At 38.3% G+C, this 25373-nt stretch overlaps 1 protein-coding gene across 1 annotated transcript in view; it reads right to left on the bottom strand.

The window, feature by feature from the left end:
* LOC139708502 (somatostatin receptor type 2-like) overlaps positions 1 to 23726 on the bottom strand; it is a 38459-nt gene extending 14733 nt beyond the window's left edge. The window contains exon 1 of the mRNA XM_071620449.1: positions 23501 to 23726. Within this exon, the coding sequence (XP_071476550.1) occupies positions 23501 to 23726 (226 nt within the window). The remainder of the gene's footprint in view (positions 1 to 23500) is intronic.
* Positions 23727 to 25373: the final 1647 nt, after the last annotated feature.

Genomic DNA, 25373 nt, shown 5'->3' with positions numbered 1-25373 from the left:
GGAACCAACTCAAACTCAACGAGGCAAAGACTGAAATCCTTCACGTCTCATCTCAGTTTCGCCAATCAACGCCCTTTCCGAACAACTGTTTTGGAGATGCTATCTCCCCATCAGCATCAGTTCGAGATCTCGGTGTCGTCGTAGACCACAAGCTCAATCTACAGAGGCATATAAACAACACGTGCCGCTCAGCCGCGTTCGGCATATGCAAAATTGGGAAACTTAGACGCTTCTTGGACCAAGCCAACACGGAGCGTCTTGTCCATGCCTTTGTCACCACACACCTCGACTATTGTAATTCTCTGTATGTCAACCTTCCCTATGCCCATATTGCCCCCCTGCAAAGAATCCAGAACACAGCAGCTCGTCTCGTCTCTCGCATTAAGAAATCCGACCACATCACTCCCATCCTTCGCTCCCTTCACTGGCTCCCCATGGTTCAAAGGATACAGTTCAAAATACTTACCCTTACCTACAAAGCCAAGCACGGTTTAGCCCCTGGATACATCTCTGAACTATTACTTCCCAAGAATTCATCCCGTGTCCTGCGATCCTCCCGCTCAATCCATCTCCAAAAACTTAGCCCTGGACCCATACCACGTACCCGCTATGGAAGTCGTGCTTTCGCCGTCGCTGCGCCCCAACTATGGAACAAGCTCCCCCTGCACATCAGATCTTCACCCTCGCTAGATACGTTTAAGACCCTCCTGAAGACACATTTAATGAAGACAATATAATATGAATTTCAAATGATCTCGTGTTTCTCTATGTTACCCTTTTTTTCTATTTTTGTGTGTATTATATTAAGTAATGTAAATTATTGTAGAGTTTGTAGTTATGTTGAATGATATGCAAGATTATGTTTCGATATGATTATGATATGTGTAAGGCGCTTAGAAACCATGTATTAAGCGCGGTAAAAATGCTAATTATTATTATTATTATTATTATTATTAGGCATATATATATGTATATATATTATATTAGAATGTGCGAAGAAATAAATGATTGTTAACAAATAGAGACTTCTATATATAATGATCTCCAACGCCATTTTGGAGCGAAAGTGTGTGTGTACATGTATGCATGTGTGTGTGTGTGTGTGTGTGTGTGCGTGCGAGCGCGCCTGTTTCGTGTGTGTTTGTGTGTGCTTCTGTCCGTTTGTTTTTAGACACCACAACCCTGTATCTGCGAGTCGCACGGTGAACATTGCAAAATTATTATGACCGCGGCGACCTACTAACGCCCATCAAAAGTGTAACGCGAGACACAGCTAGCATACTGAAGATGGTAACCTTACTTTACGTAAGCTTAAAATCAAATCTCCTAGTGGAATTATCTTTGAAGACAAGAGAGAGCAGGATGTGTTCCCCTCAAACTTTCACCTTGGATGGGTCTCCGAGGCTCTGGGTATTCGGCCGGATGTCTTCTTGGCGAAATGAAAATGCTTTTATTATTATCATCTCGTACAGGTCAAAATTGTCTCTGGATCTACAGGCATACACCGAGACATAAAGAACTTTAAATACCGACTTATTAGCTTGGTTGCATCCTTGCTTGTCAAGTTGAACGGGAATAAAATATTAAAATACTCAGGCCACACTGTCCCCTTTACCCCCCCCCCCCCCCCCCCCCCTCCCCATTCCACTACCACCTCTGCCAACAAGCTCTGCAAATGCCAAAGGCCAGTTACTGGCTTGCCTCGTTGCAAAATACCTCCGGGAAATCCGAAAAGTTAAATTGATCTCAACAACGTATTTACGACGCTTTTAATTTTCGACGGTTTTCTCTGGAGGGGTTTACTGTTCCGAAACCTTGTTTTCCGTTTAAGGGATAATGGAAAATGTATCCAATTCTTCGCTCGGCTGCCACGACAGGAGAATACAGATTTTTATGCAGCGACGTACTTTTCTATAGATGCTCAATTGGCAACATCATTCTAAAAGATGTACAGGGAAGTGATTTTATTGTGACAGAAAATCTCCTGTGATCATTTCATTTATATGAAATCAAGCGTTTGTATAGGAAGAGAATGCCTAACTATATACAGACTGATATCAACCTCAATTATTTTCTTTTCAGATTTGGAAAGCACTTTCAGAATCAGTTGTTAATTGAAGTTCGACTATATTTTGAGGTTATATCCCTCCTTTACGTTCTTTAACCCTCTGCGTATCACGTTGATTTCCTTTCATAGGTAATTTGTGTGTTAATGTGCGCATACATCAAATAAGTCACTAGCACAGAAAGGGTTAACCAAAGACAAGTGTGCATCAATATCCCTTAGCAGATCCCAAAGAAGTTTTATCTTCACTGCCATCCCCCGTCACCTTCTCTTACTTGAGCTTTAAAGGACAAGTTCACCTTCATAGACATGTGGGTTGAGTGAATGCAGCAATATTAGTAGAACAATGATAATGATAATGAATAACAATTATATAGCGCTTAATACTGATGTTTCTGAGCGCATTGATCCGGAAAAAAAGAAAAAAGAAAAAAAAAAGAAGAAGTATGACATTAAAATAAAATACAGCATTAAGCAAATATACGTATTATGATATAACATGCAGCAGCAAAACAACATAATTAAAGTTGAGTAAACAGATAAGTTTTCAACGATGACTTGAACTTATCAACGTTATCAGCATTACGAATATGGAGAGGAAGTTTATTCCAGAGAGACGGGGAAATAACAGAAAAAGCCCTGTCACCATAGCGGGTGCAGGTGCGGGGACCATGTGATAGTTGGAGAGTGGAGGAAGAACGAAGAGAACGGGTTGAAGTGGAGGAGCGGAAAGAAATTAAGTCTTTGAGGTAAGATGGAGCAAGATTATTACATATCTTGTAAACGATAAGGAGGATTTTGAAGGTGTATACGTTGATGTATGGGGAGCCAGTGGAGGGATTGGAGAACAGGAGTAATGTGGTCAGATCTTTTTGTAAGGGTTACAAGCCTAGCAGCTGTGTTTTGAATTCTTTGAAGTGGTGCAATACTAGAAGCAGGGAGACCAACAAGAAGGGAATTGCAGTAGTCAAGGTGGGAAGAAACAAATGCGTGAATGAGACGTTCAGTGGAAGACTGATCCAATAACTTACGGATTTTACCAATTTTACAGATACCCCAAGCAGCAGAACGACATGAGTTCTTAATGTGTTGTTGAAAATTCAGGTGCTTATCTACAAAAACTCCGAGATCTCTGACGGACTGAGAGGTGGGTATAGTACTGTCTTCGAGGGAAAATTCTGTGAGAGAACCACCTCGCCTAAACTGAGAATGAACATACAAAAATTCTGATTTAACACAATTCAATTTCAAATAATTATCACATGACCATTGCTTAATATCCTCAACACATCTACTGAGTTTGCAGAGTGCTTCAACTTGAGTATTTGGTTGTATGATTATATAAATTTGAGTATCGTCGGCATACATAACATGTAGAATATCTTCATGAGAGTTGATTACAGAAGACAGAGGGGCTGTGTACAGAATTAATAGTAAAGGACCGACCACAGACCCCTGGGGGACACCATGTCTGTGAGGGAATGACTGAGAAAGTGCGCCGTTAACGTTTACCATCTGGTGGCGGTCATGTAAGTAAGATGAAATCCATCTCAAGACTGTTCCCGTAAGACCAAAGTTGGACTCTAATCTGTTCAGAAGAATCACATGATTGATAGTGTCAAACGCAGCAGAATAATCTAAAAGCAGGAGAGCAGCTTCGTGGCCTTTGTCTACTGCTAATAGGAGGTCATTGAGTACCTTCAATAAGGCGGTTTCTGTGGAATGAAAGTGCCTATAAGCAGACTGACCAATAGGAAACAACTGGTGTTCATCGAGGTGATCTCTGAGTTGGCGAGCCACCACTTTTTCAAGAACTTTACCAATAAAAGACAAATTAGCAATGGGGCGGAAATTCTTCAAATCATTATGGTCTAAACTAGGTTTCTTCAAAAGGGGCAATATGTGAGACCTTTTGAAGTGCTCAGGAACTACGCCAGATGACAATGAGAGGTTCAGAATGTGAGTTATAGCAGGAAGAAATTCATCTAGACACACTTTTAGTAGCCATGTGGGAAGAGGATCTAGAGAACATGACTTGGACGGAAGAGAATTAATGAGACGTTTCACTTGTGACTCAGTGATTAAAGCAAACTCTGAAAATAAACACTCGGTGTTTACATCTATGTGAGAGGAATTTGAGAAAGAGATTTCAGGAGACACTGGGAATGAAGAAGCAATGGTGCTAATCTTGTTGTCGAAAAACTCAGCGAACCGATTGGCCAGAACAAGATTTGAAGTATGGTCAGGAAGAACAGAATCCGGATGTGCAATTGTGAGTTTTTTGATGATGTTGAAAAGTTGTTTGGTGTCTGCGGCAGCAATCTCCTGTCTTAGGTGCCTTGACTTAGCGTCGGCAAGGCGGTTGTAGTAGGACTCACACTCTTGCCGATACAGCTCTCTGTCAATGCACAGACCAGACTTGATCATACGGCGCTCTGCACTCTGCGCACATCTCAGAGAGTTTGAGCAAAATCGGACAATCCGTTAAAAAGTTATGAATTTTTGAAGTTTCTGCTCAGTCACGGCTGGATGAAAAGACTACTATATCTTGTGATGTCACATGAGTATGACGATATAAAGAAAGAATAAAGAAAATTAAACATATTTCCATTTTTCTAGCATAACAAAAGAACGCTCGACTTCTCTCTTTCAGAAGGCAGGGGGAATAATATTACCCTTAACATACGTCAGTGGCAAGTCGAAAAACTGTGCACTTTATTCAAAAAGTAAAGTTTTGTGAAATTCTCTTTTTATTTTCCTTATATAGTTGTACGCATGTGACATCATACACTGTAGTAGTCTTCTCTTCCAGCAGTGACTGCGCGATACTTAAAATATTCGTAACTTTTGAACGGATTGTCCAATTTTCCTCAAACTTTCACTGGTGTGTTCTACTAATATTGCTGCATTCTCTCAATCCTTATGTATATGAAGGTGGACTTGTCCTTTAATAGTTCATGTGTCCCTTTTGCAAAACTGACAATCCGATTCACTTAATAAGCTGGTATACATTGTGGAGATACTTAGTTAAGTCAGACCTTTCCTCAGAATGATAACACTGGAAACTGCTTTAAAGTGAAGGGGGATAATCAATAATTTATGTGTTTCTAGTGAATTCATTCGGATCCAGAACAATCTTAACCGTTATTCTAGGTGCAAAATGGGAGCGTATTCTCTGGTGACATGGGGTTAATTTTCAGTTCCTGTATGTATGTACATATATATATATATATATATATATATATATATATATATATATCTGATGTGCAAGATTTCATACGGTCATGATGTTGGGAGACATTATTCTTCAACCATGCAAAATTTCGTGACGTTTGCAAAAGAGATATACGACCTTTTGACAGTCACATCGGCGAGATGTGACAATCATCATTGGGAAGGGGACAAGGTCAGTTCAACAAGGTTTCTTGTTACTTTACGCAGAAAACTGATAGTTTGTGAGCTTTTTAGAAACCTCTATCAAGATCCCCCTTCGATTGCTGTGAATTCCTAGTATGTAAGTTAAGAATCTAAATAATTAGTAAATTATCTTTTTGGTCTTGTACATATGTGAAATTTATGTGACATTTCTTCGGGAAATATGACGCATTTGCACAAAGTTACTCGACAGCCTTAAAACATCCCCCAAAGTTAAAGAAAGTAAATGTAAAAAACACGAATAACACAAAATCTTCTGTATCTAAGTCTTTGAAAAAGAGGAGGCGGTTTGCCTCGTATAAGGGTCTTTTATAGACTACCATGTAATAACCAGGATCTAAATGCAATGTTCAGATGTTCGTAAACTCAACATTTTTGCCTATATCATTCCATAAATTCACACAAGTGGCCTAATTAGATACCAAACACCAGACGCATTATAGATGACATCATGATGACGCACTGAAATGAAGCTAAGACATGGTTCTTTCGTCCAACATTTGAGATTTGTTTGCAACATATAGAAAGACGCTACCGAGAAACTTGTCAGGCTAACGCGATTTACCAGGATAATGAGTTGCTTTGGAGTAGTTTGAGATCAAACGTGTGAAATAATACCAGCATTATGATGATCAAATCATTCCCTTTAGCAGTAGAATGGAATCAATCGCGATGAGCTAACAAGCTGCACACAATATGACTCTCGCTCGCGATGGATATTGCTATGACCCGATACGATATTGTAATCGGTTTGATCGAACATGAAACATCCATGATCGGGTAAATGCTCTGAGATTGCATTACTTCCGGAGCACCTTTCGGTAATATTTCACATTTTCGTCCGTACCCAAGTGAAATCATGCCAAGACAGCGTAATCTCACACCTTTCTTTTGCATTTTGTCTCCATTTTAGAGCAAAAATCAGCAGCTGCTGCAGTCATATTAAACCTTTTTTTTTTACCTTAAAAAAAAGGTTTTACCCTTAAAATGGTAAGTCGAGAAGGAGGCGATGTGTTTAATCTTACATAGCGGCAGTTGTGCAAAACATAATGTTGATAAGCATTGTTTTTCGTCTCTACAATCTATTAAAAAACCCACTGTCTACGTTCTACCTTTTCATGACATGAAACTTATTCTATCGTGCTAGAAAAAACCTATCATCGAAACAGGGAATGAACAAACAAGTTACACGTTTAGTCAAACAATATGCTGGAATTTAGAAAGATCTAGATGATTTCAAGGCATAATTGATACGATATGCATACCGGCAGATAACCGTAAAATCATGTGATCGGCAATCGTATAGCGAGCGTTGGGGCGCGGGCGCGAACGCCCATCATTTCGCGCATGTGCAGAACACTATTTTTTTCCTAATTAGCGTCGGTAAGCATTTGCGTCGCAGATCTATACCGCTCGCTATTATATGCTCGATACGACGAACTTTTATTGTGTTCATCTTTATGTCTTGAAGAACCTCTATTTAAAAACTGTGGTCACACAGTATAAAGACGGGATCAAGTATGTTTACATCTACCGTAGATCGACACTTTACTTCGCTTATGCAACATGGAACTGAAGGGGAGTGGTCTTAACGGAAGAAAATAATTATCTATGCGCGAAATAAAGGCACACTCTGTGGTGTAAATACAGAAACACTGGTTGTTTTTTTTTAACAGTAATGATGATGATAATGATGGTAATAAGAATGATAGAATATGTACCTCTCAAATCGTATGATGCAAACATTCCAACGTAGTACAGTTCCTTGCACAAGATGCAAGAAAAGTAGTTATTATTACTGTCCTCGGAGAATGTGCTCTGTCTTACTCAAGAATCCTCGAAGATAGAATTATACTCTAGATCTTGTATAATCATGTGAGACACTGATTCAGAAATACCATGATGGCACACTGTGAACAGTTAAGCTATTTCCCAATGTGTAGCAAAAACTCATGTGCCCCGTGGGCTGTTTTTAACTCAGTCGCTTTGAAGGCAAAGCTCTAACCTTATTCCGTCAACCTCCCCTGTCTTGGTCAATCTGTCACGAGTATTGACTACGAACGTACATTTTGTGAAGGGAGAGGAACTACAATTAATATTTTCATGGTGTATTTCGAAATATGAACCAGATGTTCATCCTTTGAAGCATCGCCATTGAAAATAGCAAAAACTATAATACCGGTGCTTGATAGAGGCTATAAATTTTGACTCTAAGGTCTCATCACTCAACATACGATTAATGTGTCGGGTGACTTTTGTCGAAGCCTGATTCTAAATCCCATTCAATACAAAGCTGCCATTTCATTTCATTATAGCTAGCAATATTGAAGGACACGTTATTACTATATGTATTATTATGACATCACAATAGACTGTAATGTAATACAGTATATGGATGTTCTTTTTTCCTACACCCTATAGTAACAAAGCAATTCATTCACCTGCTCTCCCAGTAAGTTTTATAGGCACGAATTGCTGTTGCTATAGGTAGGGCAATCCTCCGGCAAATTGCGGTAGTTAAGTGCAACGTTTACGAACAAAGCATGCATAAAATCCGAAAGCCCTGCATTACGGAACGGGTCTATTGCGCTCAATGTTCCATGACACGATGCTGTATTGAAGCAGAATAAAATGTTTTCCCATGTGGGTTGAAGTGTAAGCTATAGGCCTATAGGTTGAATGTTTCTACAGATTATGTAAACAAGTACAGCTCGTCTATGTCACCTTCTAATGTTACTGAAAATGTTGACGTCATTAATGGAATACATGCCAGGAAATCATATCTGTCAAACCACAGAGCTCTTGAATCAAGAGTTTTAATTACGTTTGAATTAAGATGACAAACCACTTCGACTCTATACGCAAAATAAATGCAAAGCTTTATAAGGTTTAGCTCAGTGGTGGATCTCATAATATGAAACTCGATCAAAATAATTACACAAATGCGCCATAGTTTTCTCGAATGAATATAGCAGGATATATTTTTTTCTTTACAGTGTCATTTTTCGCCTTCAGATCGAATGTTACACAACCACATTAAAAGTGATAAGAGTCAGTTTTCGATGCATCGAATGATTCAAACGTGCACCCTGTATTGTACCAGCTGATCTGAATAAACGTGCCTAACTATCAAGAACACAAAATATATGGCTGTACGAGAAAATGCACAAAGTGACCTATTATTTTAGTATATAAGAGCTGAAATCCCTCTAGCAGGTGCTGTAAACTGATCGGCAGCATGCGCACGGACATCAGGGCCGAAAATTTCCACGACCCAGTGGCGCCGTGTTTCCCCAATGCACCATGAAACACGATATGGCAACTGTAGCGTTAAATCTATCAAGCTGAAGGCTAAGATTCGCTGCTGTCTCAGCTGTCATCACTGATTTTTTTCTTTTTTTATGCCTAAAAAGCTTTGAACGGTAGACACGTTGAGTGGTTGTATAATAGCCGTCTATTCCAGAATCAGATGGATATAGATGGGTGGAATATTTCACTGAATATATACGGTATAAATTATACTGACACTTTATTGTTAACTTAATGTTGTCATCATTTGTCATGTACATTATGCTGTTTTATTCTAGGTCTTTTTTTTTCCACACGTAACACGGATTATACCCCTGCAAGATTTTAGCTGAAAACAGTGCACACTCTTCAAGTTCTCTCGCTGCTTAACATGATACAGTATATAAGCTAAAATTTGACAGACATGACAGATGCTTGTGTTGCTATAGCAGAGGTCATCTTCACAGCGCTTATCATTACTATTTTTTTTTTGACATATGATATACACAACCGGGCTGCTATACCTCTGGTCACTACTTGACCATGAGCGCAATGCAATATCCCACTTTGACACAGAAACACACATATACAAACACACACACAATATTTAAAAAAAACGATGATTTTATCAAGGTACAATTCTTATATAAAATCCATAGTCTATAACAGTGCATATGACAATCATGCATAACGCAGTGTTGAGATACAGGTCATTATTATACATCGCTTTATTTAATGAATGCTTGATGCGGACTCACATTCCTGCAGCACTGTAAATTAGAAACAATAACAACAGATTTAATTGTTGTTTGCAATGCCTGATTATTACAAATACAGCCATCAATTTTTGTTTAATGCAACAGGGAGCAGAATATATTCGCATATCGTATATAGATACACGGAGCACACATCATTAGCGAGACTCCATGCAATTGGATTCCAGTCTGTATGTCGTAATTCACTCAATTTCAAATTAAGCTGGTTTAATAATGGTCCACAGGAAAGTTCATCCGTGTTGCCAATTTGCCATGCAGTCTTACACAAACTGATCAGAAAAAGAGGCCCCGAACACTCGTGTTTTGGTAACGCAAATAATACGCGCAGCAAGATAGATACGCATTACCAGTACTCTCCAATCATCATTACAAATATTAATTGATTTTCCTCGTGTATAAATAGGTAGTGAAAACTAATTCATTAAAACCTCTCTGTGACAATCAAAGATAATTAAATAAAGAATTGGAGAATGTTTGGTGCCATAAATCACATTTCTTGAGCCGATCAGCAAAGCGGCATTACAGCGCACGGTGATTTATCTTTTTTTTTTTTTCCTGTGATTATAATTCAATAAAACATGTGCATGCTTTGATCATGATAATGCTGTGCGGGGTAATATCTCTCGGGAAGGGAACATTAAATTTTATTGTGCAAACACGCACACGTACACACTCAAATGCACTCTTCGTAATTAGTCGACGTATGTTCATGGCACTGTTCACCATTGGAAGCAGTGATTTAAAAAAAAATGTTCGAGATATCACATTTGATACACCTGCGTATGTCAGTTGTGTCACAAAACATCCTACCATACAAAAAATGCAATAAAGACTAAAATATACGATATAAGGATATATCACTATTTTTCTCAATAAACCATAACTGCTTGACGGTTTAGTCTGGAAACATTTTCGTTATAACTATTGTTTACATTTTGCATATTTAACAATACTTAACATTGATTATGCTAACTGAAATTTTTACATTGGTTGTTTCTGTCCCTGGCTCACATCTTAGAACTATTTTGAAGCACTATAGCTGGCTTTTGTTTCCTCTGCAAATGGTAAATAATGCCTTTGAGTCACTAATAATTTATCACCTCATTGTATACTGGCGCCATTTCTGCAATTCGCCTTTAAGCGAGTTGTGAGCAACATGACAAGGTTATCAAACGAAGAGTTTATCATCAATTTCTCAAATCCTCGAAGAAATTCTGAGAAACTGATCATTATGAATGAAAACTTACTAACAACTGAAAAAATGTGGTCTGTCAGTTGCTTACTAATGAGTCCAGTTCGATATTTATTCATATCATAAAATCATCGAACTTTTCATGAATTAAATGCGAAATAGAATGGTCCTTGTGGCTAAAATGTTGATATCACGTCCTTTGCATATATATATATATATATATATATATATATATATATTTGTAGATGATACAAATTGGTATCATCTCTTTTCTCAAAATAATCTTTCCTATATACAAAGATCTTCATTACATTTATCTTTTGATAACGAGTGAAACAAACGCATATAGATGTGTTAATAATTGGCCTATCCCAACTTGGATTTGACTTAATCCTTTACTAGTAATTCATTTTCTCACATCATCATCATTATACGTACCTTAGGAGACAAAATGTTCCAGCAAGAAACAGAACATAATCCCTTATTCACAACAACAAACAGGAAGAAAACCAGGGATCCCCTACAGACGGGCAACCGTCTTAGCAAAGCTTAACTGGTGATTCTTGCAGACTGTAAACAGAAAACGAGCTGAATTTTAAGTCCAAAATACAATATGGACACTAATTTGAATAAGGATGTGCGTGTGTGGGTGTGTCTGTGTGTGTGTGTGTGTGTATGTGTGAAGGAGGGGGGGGGGCAGAGAAATTAATAGTTGTTGCTCTTACGTTAAAACGAGAATATTTAATATGATAGGAAGGGAGTCAACACACTCACAATACTTACTGAGGCGCTGTGTGCTGACTGTGACTATTTTGATCGCAATTAATGCATTGATACAGACCTGAAATGTGTCTATAGGGATTTCAAAAAGGGAAATTCAAACAAAAATGCTTTTTGTCTATACACTCAGATCGTAATTTCTCTTATCTTAATGGACGACATGAACCCGTGGGAGGATGCTCTTCTATGATTTCTTTGTGTAATTGAAATCTTCGCGGAATATGACTTCCGGTAAAGTGGTTGGGAGCACTGACGCTTAAAATTTAATCTAGAGATGGGTCTTTTTCCCTCGGATGAACAGATAGGGCTGTTAATCGAATAAATATTGTAGTCATTTTTAAAATAATGACAAAACTGATTTTTCCTAAATTTAGACAAGGCGTGAAAACCTGCACTATTGATTTGTTTCGAGAGGACGCGTAGCATGCACGTATACAGATTCGATAAGGTACAATATTGTAGTAAAAATGCCGCGATGCCTCTTTTGATAACAAAGATTGTAATGGCGATTTCTTTCCCGTCATGTCACAAGTAGTATAGATACAAAGTAGGAAATTGAGAGTGATCGTAAAAAAGTGAGACAAGAGAGTGAGAGGTAGAAAAAAAAGTGAGTGAGTGCGTGTACGTGTGCGTGCATGTGTATTCACGCTTTGTCTCGTTTAGATCAACTTGTATTAATAATATTTCTGTCCACGTCTCTCATGGTTGATATATTTTTGATCTACGTGATACATCAGATGTTCATTCGATAAATGACTTGCTATACAGAAAGTAATTCAAATTAAAGCAGCGCTATGAAGGAATACCACAGATTATTATGATTTTTTTAAATAAAACGAATAATGAATAACAATCGTTGTCAATGTATACAGTCTGTTTGATTTGATGGACACTGTCTTTCCCCTTGTTTGTATATACCCGGTCAGTCATATGGTTTATTCACTGTCTTGGGAACGAACAGAACTCTTTTAAACCTTTCCCCTCCCTCACTCCCCCCCCCCCCTCCCCCCACACACGCAAACATGGTCACAAAAAGACATACATATACACACATACACATACATACACACATAACCCGAGACAGACAGACAGACAGACAGACAGACAGACAGACAGACAAACAGACAGACAGACGTCCGTAATTGTTGAGAGACAGAAATAGAGTTATGTGCATGGAATAAGTAAAAAATGAAATGTTGTATGATATACCATAGTCAACCTCGATGTTTCAATAGACTTTATATTCATAATTATGCAACTTTCGAGATGTCTTATTCCTACATTTTACCTCACAACAATACTTGTGATTATGAACAATGAAGATGATTATAAAAAAATATATAGAATTACAATGCAATGATCGTTATGATTTATTATGGTCTAATTCATCCAGGTTATAGCCTCGTTTTCAATTTTCCCTCCAGTGGTTTACGTAATCACCATCACTCCAGCACTACCGGGGCACTCTTGCTTAGATAAGCAAGTCAAGAGGAACATCGCGGGTTAAATTATCTCCCAAAAGCACTCGAGGATAAACAATACCATCATTATATGAACATTCAATTACCAAAAAGTCCTTATTTCTTATTATTTCCTGCCAAAGTAAAATTTGCCTCCATGTCTCACAGCATTGAACGTAATTCGCGTCTCCTTATCTTTGCTTTCCCCAGAGATTGATACAGTTTGTAACACTACAGTAATTGTAAACCGTTCCTCAACCATTCAGTTGATCATCTTCGTAGCAAATAATTCTTGCTGCGGTTAATCGTTAACTTTGAAATGATGTTTCTGCAGTCTTTGCTCCTATTTTGTTATTCTGCATCACTAATGTTCATCATTATTTTTCTATCAGTCAGTAACAACGTGCATTTTAAGGTTTTGTTTTTTTCTGTCTCTCTGTTCAATGAGAAATACGATGGCTGTATTCTCCTTTCCCCATAACAGAATTTAAACGCTCTCATAAGAAATCTTCACCTTTCCATGCCCAGTGATATGCCACCATGCACCACTTTCGCAGTCCTAGAAATCAGATACTATAACCTTCAGACTCGTATTAGTTGTCACCAAGGAGAATGGGTAAGATATCGCCTGTGTGACTACTACTGATATGTCTATGGTATAGGTTCAATGTTCTGTTATTATTATACCCGTAATGTTTCCGGAAACCGTATAACTGGCTAAAACAAATATGTTTGATGTCAGCCATTATCACCTGCATCGTAATGTATGATCTTATAAACAATACAGTACACGTATAATGTAGAATGTCTTTAACGTCTGCCTGTGATAGGAGGTCGATATCCAATTCAATTTTTAAATTCAAATTCAAATTTATTTCACATGCCAAAAAGAAAACATCACTATCACAATTAAAAAAAAAACAAGAGAAACGTACATACAGACATAGCACACGAGGGATCAGTAAAGGCCGTATGAAGCCTATCGAGGCCGATTCCCTTACAAACAATAGATAGGAAGCAATTTCCATCAAATATACATTAACGAACAAAAACAACAAAGAAACATCACAACATTAAAAAAGGGGAAAAAGTGGCAAAATTATTACAATAATTACTCAATTGCACTTTGGATTAAAAACATTTTGTATTTACGTTTAAAAGATGACAGTGTTGGACTCTCTTTAATAAAAGTTGGTAACTCATTCCAGCATTTTGCTCCAGTGTATCTAATTATAGTCTTTGAGAACTTATATCTATAAAAAGGTAAACATATCTCGTTGGCACGTCTAGTGTTGTAGGTATAGATCGCACTATTTGGGGTAAACAAATTACGGAACGTGACAGGTAAGACACCTTTCAAGTATGAAAACATAAATGTAGCCACTTGTAATTGCACAATTTGATCAATTTCCAAAATTTTTAATTTCTTAAACAGTACTGCAGTGTGTGCAAACGGATTTACATTACAGAGTATTCTTATTGCACGCTTTTGTAACATGAAAACACGATTCAATGAATATCACGAACTATGACCCCATATTATTGCACAATACGTTAAATGTGGGGAAATCATTGTATGGTACATGGTCAAAAGAATTTTTAAAGGAAATATATGTTTCAGATAATTCATGACACCAACAATTCTACTTATTTTGATACAAATACCCTCAGAGAATATCACTAATTATTAACACGAATCTGAGGAATGCCAAATGACATAATAATTATCATTCATTATTTCCATGTAAATCACGCGTGAGCTATCGTGAATCAACCGTTATGCCAATAGTCATGAACTGTAATGGTATTGCATTATTCAATCGGCCTTACCCGAATTGTCATGACCTACAATATTGCTCAAAGATCAAGACGTTGCAATGCCCTTGTTCTCGACAGCCGTTACTCAACTCCAGTACTGAGAAACTTACAAGTTAGTCATCGATTTTTTTTTTATAGCTATCAAGGTGGTTAATCGACAAGGGCAGATTACTGTGGACCATGGTGCTTTGATTGCGGCTACACGCGAGAATGATGGGCCCCACAATCAAGATTATTGGGCCTCAGTTTGCTCTCTCGTAGCAACGAGAAAACATCAATTTAGCTGTTCTTCGACCATCAATAAACGTGATTAGCTTCGCAGGGTATAATGTCATCACGACCGGACCAGGAGGCACAGTGGTTTTGCTTCTTCGGCCAAAGCTTTACGTAGGGAGGCCTCACGAAAATCCATTTGGCACAAATGACATCTGTTTCACACCTACGAGTTGGAAGAACGGCGTGACTAAGTGGTTTCACTTTATCACTTAATAAATGGAAATGATTACATCCACGTGTGCAAATAGGCGTCGGTCAGGTGGTGTTATGAAAGCTACAACCCCGTAGGGGAAAAAAAATCAAAACATTGTTGTAAGAAGTGACAGTACTATAATTATGATGGAATAGATATCTAAAATTTTTAACTCCAGATTTAAAAGCATTCTGTGAAAATGTTGGACCTGGGAACCTCAGAGCTTATAAAAATAAAAGAGCATCCGAATATTCTATCAATGAGAAAAAGAGGAATCTATATCAAACCGATATCAAAGTAGTTTGAAATCATGCCAAGAATTTGTATGACTGAAGCCGCACATTTTTACTTCTACTGCGTACGCTCGACTCTACTTACAGCAAAGTTACCGTTGTCCTTATTGATGTCCATACGGCTTATTTATCCTTGGATGGGTAATCTATCATTGGTGGAGTATCGATTTTATATCATTTTGTTTTGATTTAAAATTCTCCTTTGTACTGTGCCTTCCTGCGTGCCCAGTGTCGTCCTTGAGTAGCACGAACAAATCAATATCATTTAAAAAAAAATCGTTATTAACTATAAAATTATGACCTAATTGTGGAGTACCTCAATACTGTTACCGGGTCTCATGGTTTATACGACAAACATGCACTGTGTTTATTGCCTTCATGAAAATTCAATAAAAGAAAAAAAAAAGATCAAATGACTAAAACACAGCATATCACTTGGCAAAGCCAAACGATATGGACCCGAAAATTGTTGAGACATTCCATTCCTGACCTTTTCTTGTCGTCAAAATCTTTCTCCCTTACTGGGAATGATCAACACTCAATATCAGTTTATAAATCGTGCAAACTATCTGTATCTTATGTAGACATACAAAGTTACAGGGAGAAATAAAAAGGAAAATAATCCAGCATCATTTATGCAAAATATATTAGATCCAGTCTTGTGGTTATTCAGAATTTCGATTTCTTCAAATGAACTTGCACCATTAACCAAATTTTTGAACAAACGTTAAATTAATAGATGAAGAAAGTTGAAGAATATGAACGGAGAAGGAAAAAATTCATGTCCCCTTTGATCGGGAAAGGTTAAACATTTATTAGACATCACCATAGATATGTACAGAATGTCTTCGAGCACATTTCATGGTTTCTATCATACTTAAGTACCTCCTCAGATGTTACTGCCAAATTCTCTCCTTTTACGTGTCCGCTCTTCTGCATTCTTACCGGTATATGTACCCAATTCTTCGCAATATCAATCCATCAGGGTGCGTGTTATTACTCCTATACATCATGAAATCCAGTTTGCTTGTGTCCTCGATGGCGCGTGTTGTAGTTTCATTTTTTCTTTTCCCTTTCCCCCTTTTTTTCGTTCCTTCCTAATTTGATTTCATGTCAGTTGACATTGGTTTCTTTGATTTTGTTCTCTGTTTGTAGTTTCAAGTCATTATTCGTTCTCTTATGTATTCCTGAGGGTCCCATATCGTAAAAGCTTAACTTTTGAGTGGGACCCTCCATTTCCATTCCCATCCTTGTAGTATGCATATGTATATACCTTAAGATGCAATTATGTTGTTACTCATGATCACATGTATTTTGTTAATTTACGTTTTTTAGATTATTACAAATAATATGTTCTGTTAATGATTTGTATACAATTTTCCCTGTTTATTTGATGGAAATGAAAATAAAGTTGAATTAAAGTTAAATTGAATACTTTTATTGCAGAAATAGTCAGAGGAACAGGAGCAAGATGTGTTAGCTAAAATGTATACCACTCCTGATTACAGGACCACATCGAAGGAGAATATGCAAATTCGAAAAAAAAGAAATGATTTGCAATCTGTCAAAAGGAATGACGCAAAGTACAGACTTGTGTTACACTGTGTTATGACTTCCCGCGCTTGTTCAATAATTAAGTTTTTTTTTTTTTAAATTGTTTTACTTTTGTCGAGGGAACAAAAGAATACGTTAAAGCCATCGCGCACATGATCGTTATCAATAAAAGTTTCAATGGATATTACAAAGTGAGCAGCTGGTTAAGGACTAATCAATCGTTTTCATTAAGAGAGGCATTCTTGGCAAGAAAAGGGTATGCATACGAGTAATACAAATTACGTGCTGGTCAATGCCTTCCACTATTGTGCCCTTAATGAAAACACTGATTGAAATCGTGGCACAATCGATCGATAAGGACTTCCAGGTTTGGGCGGGAAGAAATGCAACGTCTCAATACAGCTTGTGTACATCATGAACAGACGATCACCTGAGTCAAACGGGTAATAGCTCTTGCTTATCTTCCGTGTACTGACCTCATGAAACTGGCGGAACACAAGTTTTGCGCCTTGAGACGGAACACCAAATGAAAGGTGGAAACTATTCATGGAAATGTAAAGACAATCAGCAGGTGTTTTTTTTTCATCGGTATGTCAGAATATTAAACCGTCACAACCGTAAGGCTGCGTTCACATAGAAGTATACTATTCGGGTATTCGGGCTCGTTTTTCGAGGGCACGCGAATAGCTTGAATCGAACGATAGGATTTCCTCACACCGGTTCACATAGGAGGGCACTCTTCGAAAGTACCGAATAGCTGCGAAAAGTATAGCAAAGTGGGAATCGAGCTTGTTCGATTTTCTTGCAGCGTATACCGTCTCTCGTTTATGAAATAATGACAAGTTTGGCCTGGCTTTGCCCGTTAGCAAATATAAGCATGTAGACTGACATTCTGATGCAGTTTAGATATTGTTAATAAGATTTGCTGGGATGTAGGAGGAAGAAATCCTCACTACATGGGATGGTGAGTTGACGGTGCGGGTGATGGTGTATTCGGTGCTCGAATAGCGAATAGCGAATAGCGAATAGCGAATAGCGAATAGCGAATAGCGAATAGCGAATAGCGAATACCGAATACTTCTATGTGAACGCAGCCTAACACTCAGAATGTAAACAATGGCAAAAGGCACTTAATTCCGTGTCACTCTTTATTACATTATCTATTCACCACACATTAAAAAAAATAGTAAGTTTGATCTGAAATTCAATATATCATAGGCAATGTTCCGTTTGCTCCTATTTTGGTGTTTCAACATGATTGCATGAACATGTTCAGTATACACAGAGTAGAGTTCTGTGGCTCAGTATCCGCGGCCATTTCCGGAAGTGACCATCTTCCATCATCCTTTGCGATACTAACTAATCATGACCGGCTGTACAGTGCGATGAATACGTTTTGGACCAATGATTGTTAACAAATTGATTTAAAGAAAATATACGTACCCACATATTATACGTGCAAGTTGTCATATTGTTTATCTGTTTGTGATACATCTGAAACTTTGCTTAATTTTAAATTTTCACTCTCGTCTGTACCTCGGATACAACACCACCTCCTGATTGTAGACTTTACCAATCCGGCACACATTAACCACCATTAATTCAGTTGAAAAAAAAAAACAACAACAAAAAACTAACTAACAAACAACAACCCCACAATAATTAACATGATGAAGGGTTACATCAAGCTTTCGATGACTACAGTTCTCTTTTAAAAAAAAATCAAAAGCATTGTGTATTTAGTTACATCACTATACTTTGCTGACATACATTTGGCAGTGGCGGATCCAGAGGGGGGCGCAACCGGCGCACGCCCCCTTTAATTTTCGTAAAAAAAAAAAAAAAAAAATGAAATGAAACCCGGAAGTGGCACCAGAAATATTAGTCACGCCCCCCCCCCCCCCCTTTACAGAATTCCTGGATCCGCCCCTGATATGAACCAGGATAATGAAACAAAAATAATCATGAACATTAATTTATGCTACTACCAGAGTATATGTGTCTGAAAGGGTATCTTACAATTCAAATATCTTTGATATTTGTGGAGGCGGTCCCATAGGAGAGCGAATAGAAAAAAAAAAGTAATGCATATTAAAAATACAAAGTGTTCCTAAAGCAAACTTTCATTTCGTGGTTCACAGATCCATATAAGACGTTAATTGAAAGTGGGCATTTCTATTACTGGATACAACTTGATGAAGCCATGGAGAAAATGTGACCCACGTTGTTTTAATCGACATTGATTAACTCGGTCGATGACAGAGTCCACGGCAGGAGCAATGACCTCAGCCTTTCTCCCTTCTTTTTAAGCCGTTGAAGACTGGTCCTTAAGCCTATAATGGGCTGTTGTCTGTAATACCATGGAAATGCGTGATATATATATATATATATATATATATATATATATATATCAGAGGTACCAAGTCTCACGCATTCTGAGTGAGACTCAAGCATTTAGGGGCCATCTCACGATCTCACGCATGGCACCCATTTTTCTCACGCATCAGGCAAAGTCTGCAACTTGGGCCTATAATAATCAGCATAGCTCAAGTGATAGTTGCAATTGAAGGTATATTTCCCTTTTGTTTTTCAAAATAAGTAAAAAGTAGTCACTTAAGTATGCACCTCATTGCACCATTAAGAGCTAAACATTGAAAAAGCTCCCTATACCGTGGGAGGCCACAAGGGGAACACCCTCGATCGCGCGCACATTCGCGCGCCGAGATGCCGAGTCATGAAAATCTCACTCATAAATGTTTTTGAACTTGGCATCCCTGATATATTCATATATGTATATAAGAAAAGTTGCTCGTCCTCAGCGGGTTAAATACCGGAGCCCCGGGGGCATATTATTAGCGTCTTTAATTTCATTGTAATCAGCTGCTGTCTGTAGGCCGTTCCTGGATCATCGTCTACATAGGTAACGTTTTTCATTTAGAACTGCCAACATGAATATTGCACTTGTATATCCAGAGGTTCAACCGCTGTTGCGATAGAAACATTTAGAAAACTTCTTCTTTTCATCTTTATTCTTTTTTTATGGGGGGGGGGGGATGCAAATGGTAAGCACAGTAATATACAGGAGTCTCATAATACACTGTACAATCAAAATCATGCATGTTTCATCCGGACAAGTTTGCAACCAACTTTCTCATCTGTTACACTATTATTAATCATATTTCATGATAACAGAGGAAAATTTATGTAGGGCATACATTGTACATCTGTATAAGAGGATTCGATATAATTATGTCTAGTAAAAAGTCGCCACGCGTTTGAAGCTGTCTTTCGTATTTAATGAATAATAATAAAAAAAAAGAATATTATTTAGAATGACTTTTCAAGTGGTCTACCCACGTGTTTGTTTGTTTGTTTGTTTTTGTCTGTGTCCCTCTTTGATTTATGCAAGTATCAAGTGTAAGTTGAATACATGTTTCTCTTCAATGAATATTTTTTTTTTTGCTCTTGCACAGACACGTACATGCAGGACTTATGCACATTTCACCTACGTTTCTAATCAAAGTTGAAAAGAATCTCCTTTTTTTATCTGCATTCTGTTCTTGTCGTAACGGGCTTTGCCCCAGTGACAATTTCGGTTTATTCGTGTGTCCAAATCTTTGTTTACTCTTTATCACAGAAAGGCAACATACAACGATCTTAGAACTAGAAATGCGTGAAAGAAAATGTGTACCATGTACCAAATCTGCGCACGTCATACGACAAAGGCAACATAACGCACTTAGAACTACAAAGGCAGGTAAGAAAATAATGTGTCCCAAAAGTTTATGTGTTCCACCTCTGCGTTTACGTGTTACAAGAAAGACAACACGACGCTCTTGCAACTAGAAATGCGGGTAAGAAAATGTGGCCCATGTACAAGAAATGTGTTATATTTCTGTGCACACTCATGTTACGACAATGAAGGCCACACAACGCTCTTAGAACAAGAAATGAAGGTAAGAAACGTGTCCCATGTAAAAGAAATGTGTTCCTTTTCTGCGCACGTCATACGACAAAGGCAACACAATGCTTTTAGAACTAGACATACGGGTAAGAAAATGTGTCCAATGTTCGTGAAATGTGTTATATTTCTACTCACATCATACAACAAAAGCGACATTATACACTCACATCAGCACTAGAAATGCGGGTAAGAAAATGTGTCCCATGCACATAAAATGTGTCCCATTTCTGCGCACACATGTTATGACAACAAAGCAACATAACGCTCTTAGAACAAGAAATGCCTGCAAAAAAATGTGTCCCATGTATACAAGAAACGTGTTTCATTTCTGCGCACACATGTTACTACAAAGGCAAACAACGCTTTTAGGACTAGAAATGAGGGTGAGAAAATGTGTCCCATGTTCGTGAAAATGAATGTGTATACTGTATTTCAATCTCTGCGCACATCATACGACAAAGGAACCACAACGCTAACAAGAAATGCAGGTAGGAGTGTATTACAGGGTAACAGATGACATAATTCTTAAACAATATTACACCTCCCCCAAGGACGCTTTTTGCCGGACATCGCATAGTACTGCTATTTGTTTGTTTGTTGTCTAACTGTATATCCAAGCAAGAAGTGACGTGTGCAAGAAGATGATCTCTTAAGGAGAAATACTATACGGTCACGTTGCCTGCATAATAAGATGATTTAAGCATAATGATATAATTATCTTAATAAAACTTAACGTTGGAAAAGTAACTTGCCATAAACAATAACGTTGCTTACGCAAGGAACATAACCACTGTTTCTTTGAACGACCACCTGACGCTGTAACCCGACGTTGTAAGTTAGAGACGTATCATCTAAATCTCGAAGAGGAAGATTATGTTTGTCAAACATGGTCGCAAAGCTTATCTTTCTTTTGTGTTGTTTCTTTCTTTTTGTATTTCTCCCTTAATACAAACTGCACTGTTATTTTCCTTTCATGTTTTGCTAGTTGAGTTATGTTGCGTATCATCATTCCATCTGTAGTATAGGCTTATTCGTAATAACTTATATCGTAAATTACACGCTGCGACCATTCATTCCCAGCAATCTGTGCCAAACAAGTACAAGTACGTTTTTGTTTTGTTTAATTTTGCTAGCATTTTCACTTCCTGCGTGTTGTGTAACTTTTGATAATGGTTCCGCTTTGTACACTAGCTTATTATCAGTGTTTTGTCCAATAATGTTTAACGGCATGATAATGAATGTACGGATAATAATATCAATCAACCAAAGTCGGGTTCATCTACACTTGTTTCTCTTTCACTTCTCACCGCCTCCTCTTGAGTCCTCCTCCTCTTCTTCTTCTTCTTCATTTTTTTTTCTTCTTCTTCTTCTTCTTCTTCTTCTTCTTCTTCTTCTTCCTCCTCTTCCCCTTCTTCTCCTTGATTTTTAGAGCTCCGTAATAACCCGATTTAGGTTTTTTTCACTTCTCGTTGGTCTATTCTGCAACTTCTTCCCCCACCCTCACGTTCTAATATCGGCGATCTTTCTTTATTCTCCCCGAACACCACCACCCCCCCCTCCCACCATCTCTCTTGATTCTTCTTGGTGTTGATGTTTGGGGCATGCATGCCGCTTCGAGGTATGGTTTCAACCTACCTACACGACGTGTACAGTATTTAATCTGTGTTCTGTGGCTGAGCGCATGGTAATCAGTGGTTCCATTATGCATTGTCGGATCTTCTTGGAACATTAAAATAAAGGACATAATGCTCTGCATCAGAAATTTATGTAACATATAGTATTACGTTTATGAACGGGAGTTGTTTACGTAAAAACATGAAATGTGGGCCCCATGTCATGAAAGATGTTGGGATATAGCAACTCTTGCTGGAATGGTAACTTCACATAGCAGCAGCCAATCAGGAAGCTGGACTCTCGTCGTTACCATGACAATTATATAACTTCTTCTCAATGCAAAACAAAAGCCTCAGCAATCATGATATAAACAAATAATATTATTCAAGTTTGCGAAATACTATATAATCTATTAATCTGTTGTTTGGCAGTGTATGTGTGTGTAAGAGTGATTTGTTGTTGAAATCATTGCTCAGTGTTATATGATATTTGATTTAAATAAGAAGGCCACGTGTTGGTTAATATATGCAGAAATTGGGATAATATAATGGATTGATGCGAAGTGGCATTTCAGACAGATCAGAATCACGACTCCCACTTATTTTCTGGGTTGATTACTTCCTTTTTTTGTCAAAGTAAACATTCCGCACACATTCTGTCAGCAACAAATCAAGGACATCTGCCATTATATGCCTGAGATGAGTTTTACCACTGATTTCAATTACTGTAGGCGGTAATGATTACGCTATTTATAGTGACTGAGAAGAGATGCTATGACTTGTAACTACGTACCTGCCGCCAAATTTAGGATGTACAAGGCTGCGTTCGATCGTCTATGTTTGTGCTTGGTGTACACCATGCATACCAGTGTGTTGCCGAATAACCCAAACAAGCAGACGGCGTATAGGAACGGTAACTCGAATCCCACGTCCACGTAGACGTCTGCGTAGTCGGCATCCAAAGCGGAAAAGTTCGTTTCATTTTCTTCCATGTATTGCAGCTCGGATGCTGTCGTCATTTTGATTCGTGCCCGGCGCACACTTGGCAGCGGTGGTGGTTATCCCTTCCCAAATCCCCCGGTGTTAACGGCGTGGTATGAATCCGAGCTCGGATCCTTCTTGGTCTCAATTATTGTCAAAGCGTGGAAGGAAAAAGAAACAAGGTCTCTGCAGTCTACACCCGTGACATTTGTTACAATAAGTGGTCCACCAGCTTTTAACAGCAGTTGCTTATTGATATCCACATCTGATTCAACTGTTGATCACTGCCAAATGTAGGAGCTTTCTGGTTCATTTTAACCGAACAGTATACTACCGTAATTGTAACTTGCGTCAACTGCCCATAGAAAGAATCACCGACCAGAGTTTTGTGGAATGGGTGTCTGAGTTCAACCTTGTAAACGTTGCGCCTTGCTTCGCTTGGCAAGTTACGTCAACTATTCTGTACCCAAATTAGGTGCGGGGCACAATTTTCCACTGGAAGGATATTGTGCGACCTTTGCAGCCAAAATAATGGCCAATCTCGTTTCTGTGAGTAGCGAATGCATGTGCGATCCACAGGTGACACGGGGGTGATGTACCGTAACAGTGGAATAATAAGATTTGACAATCCACTTGTTTATGTGAGTCACGTCAGAACTTTTCTTGTTTACGTTGCTGTGCACCCATTAAAAAAAAACAACTCTCCAAGAGAGAAGGAATGCCCCCAAAAGACGGACAGCGTGGCAAAAAGTGAAGAACGTAATTGTGCACAATCAAATGCATTAGCATTCTGAAGAAGTCTTACAGAAATGTTCCACGAAGTTTGAGACGATGCTATCACTTTTCACTTCTTCCAGCGGCCCCAGTAGTCGTTAGGATAATGAATTCCCTGCGAAAGACGATTAAGTACCTTCGCATTCCCGGTGCGCATATTCTACATTGGCTCATCGACAAAGCGGCATTCGTAAAAAAAGCGCACCGCCGCGAGCCCTGAGATTTTCCCACGCTGCGTCCATAACAAGTGGCGCCACCTCGTACTATGCGGACCTGGACGGTATCCGCCGACGGCGATGCTCGCAACGTGAAGTGCGTATCCGTCGTAGTGCGCCCGGGGTGTAGTGGAACCTCAACCCAAACAAGGACGTATACTATCAGCACTGTACGACTTAACCACTTTTGTCATTATTAAAGGTTGTATCAAATTACGCATATAGTTTGAAAGCATTCAGAAAACCTGTCTCGGCAGCTGCTAATCCCGACCTGCCAAGAGGATTAATTAGCACTTGCCATTGGCAAGCTTAACATTGTTCAAATTACACGTACAGGGGATAAAAGGTGACATTGCTCTTATTATAGTAGATCTATAGGCTATTTGTGTCACAGTGATATTTCCTTCTATTTTTTTTTCTACTTAAAGTTGCGTATGACAATGCTCTGCTGCCTTTTACGATTATCATTTTTTTTTTTTTGCGCCACACTAATGGAATTTTGGAAAAAATATTATGAACAGTTTGTGACCTTTTATTTATGGAAAATAACAATTTTCAGCTCGGTAATGTACAGAAAGATAACCGGAAGCGTGAAAACTATAGTGATATACAGAATATCTCTAATATAATATATTATAGTATACATTCTCCATTTGAGGAAGACGTTCATGCTACACGCATGGGCGAACTAGCAGC

This window comes from Diadema antillarum, unplaced genomic scaffold, assembly GCF_040938485.1.
Source record: "Diadema antillarum isolate AM-2024a unplaced genomic scaffold, OU_Dant_1.0 seq00001343_RagTag, whole genome shotgun sequence".
Classification (NCBI taxonomy): Eukaryota; Metazoa; Echinodermata; class Echinoidea; order Diadematoida; family Diadematidae; genus Diadema; species Diadema antillarum.
The sequence above is the reverse complement of the archived record's forward strand: the minus strand, read 5'-3'. Positions and strand labels throughout refer to the sequence as shown.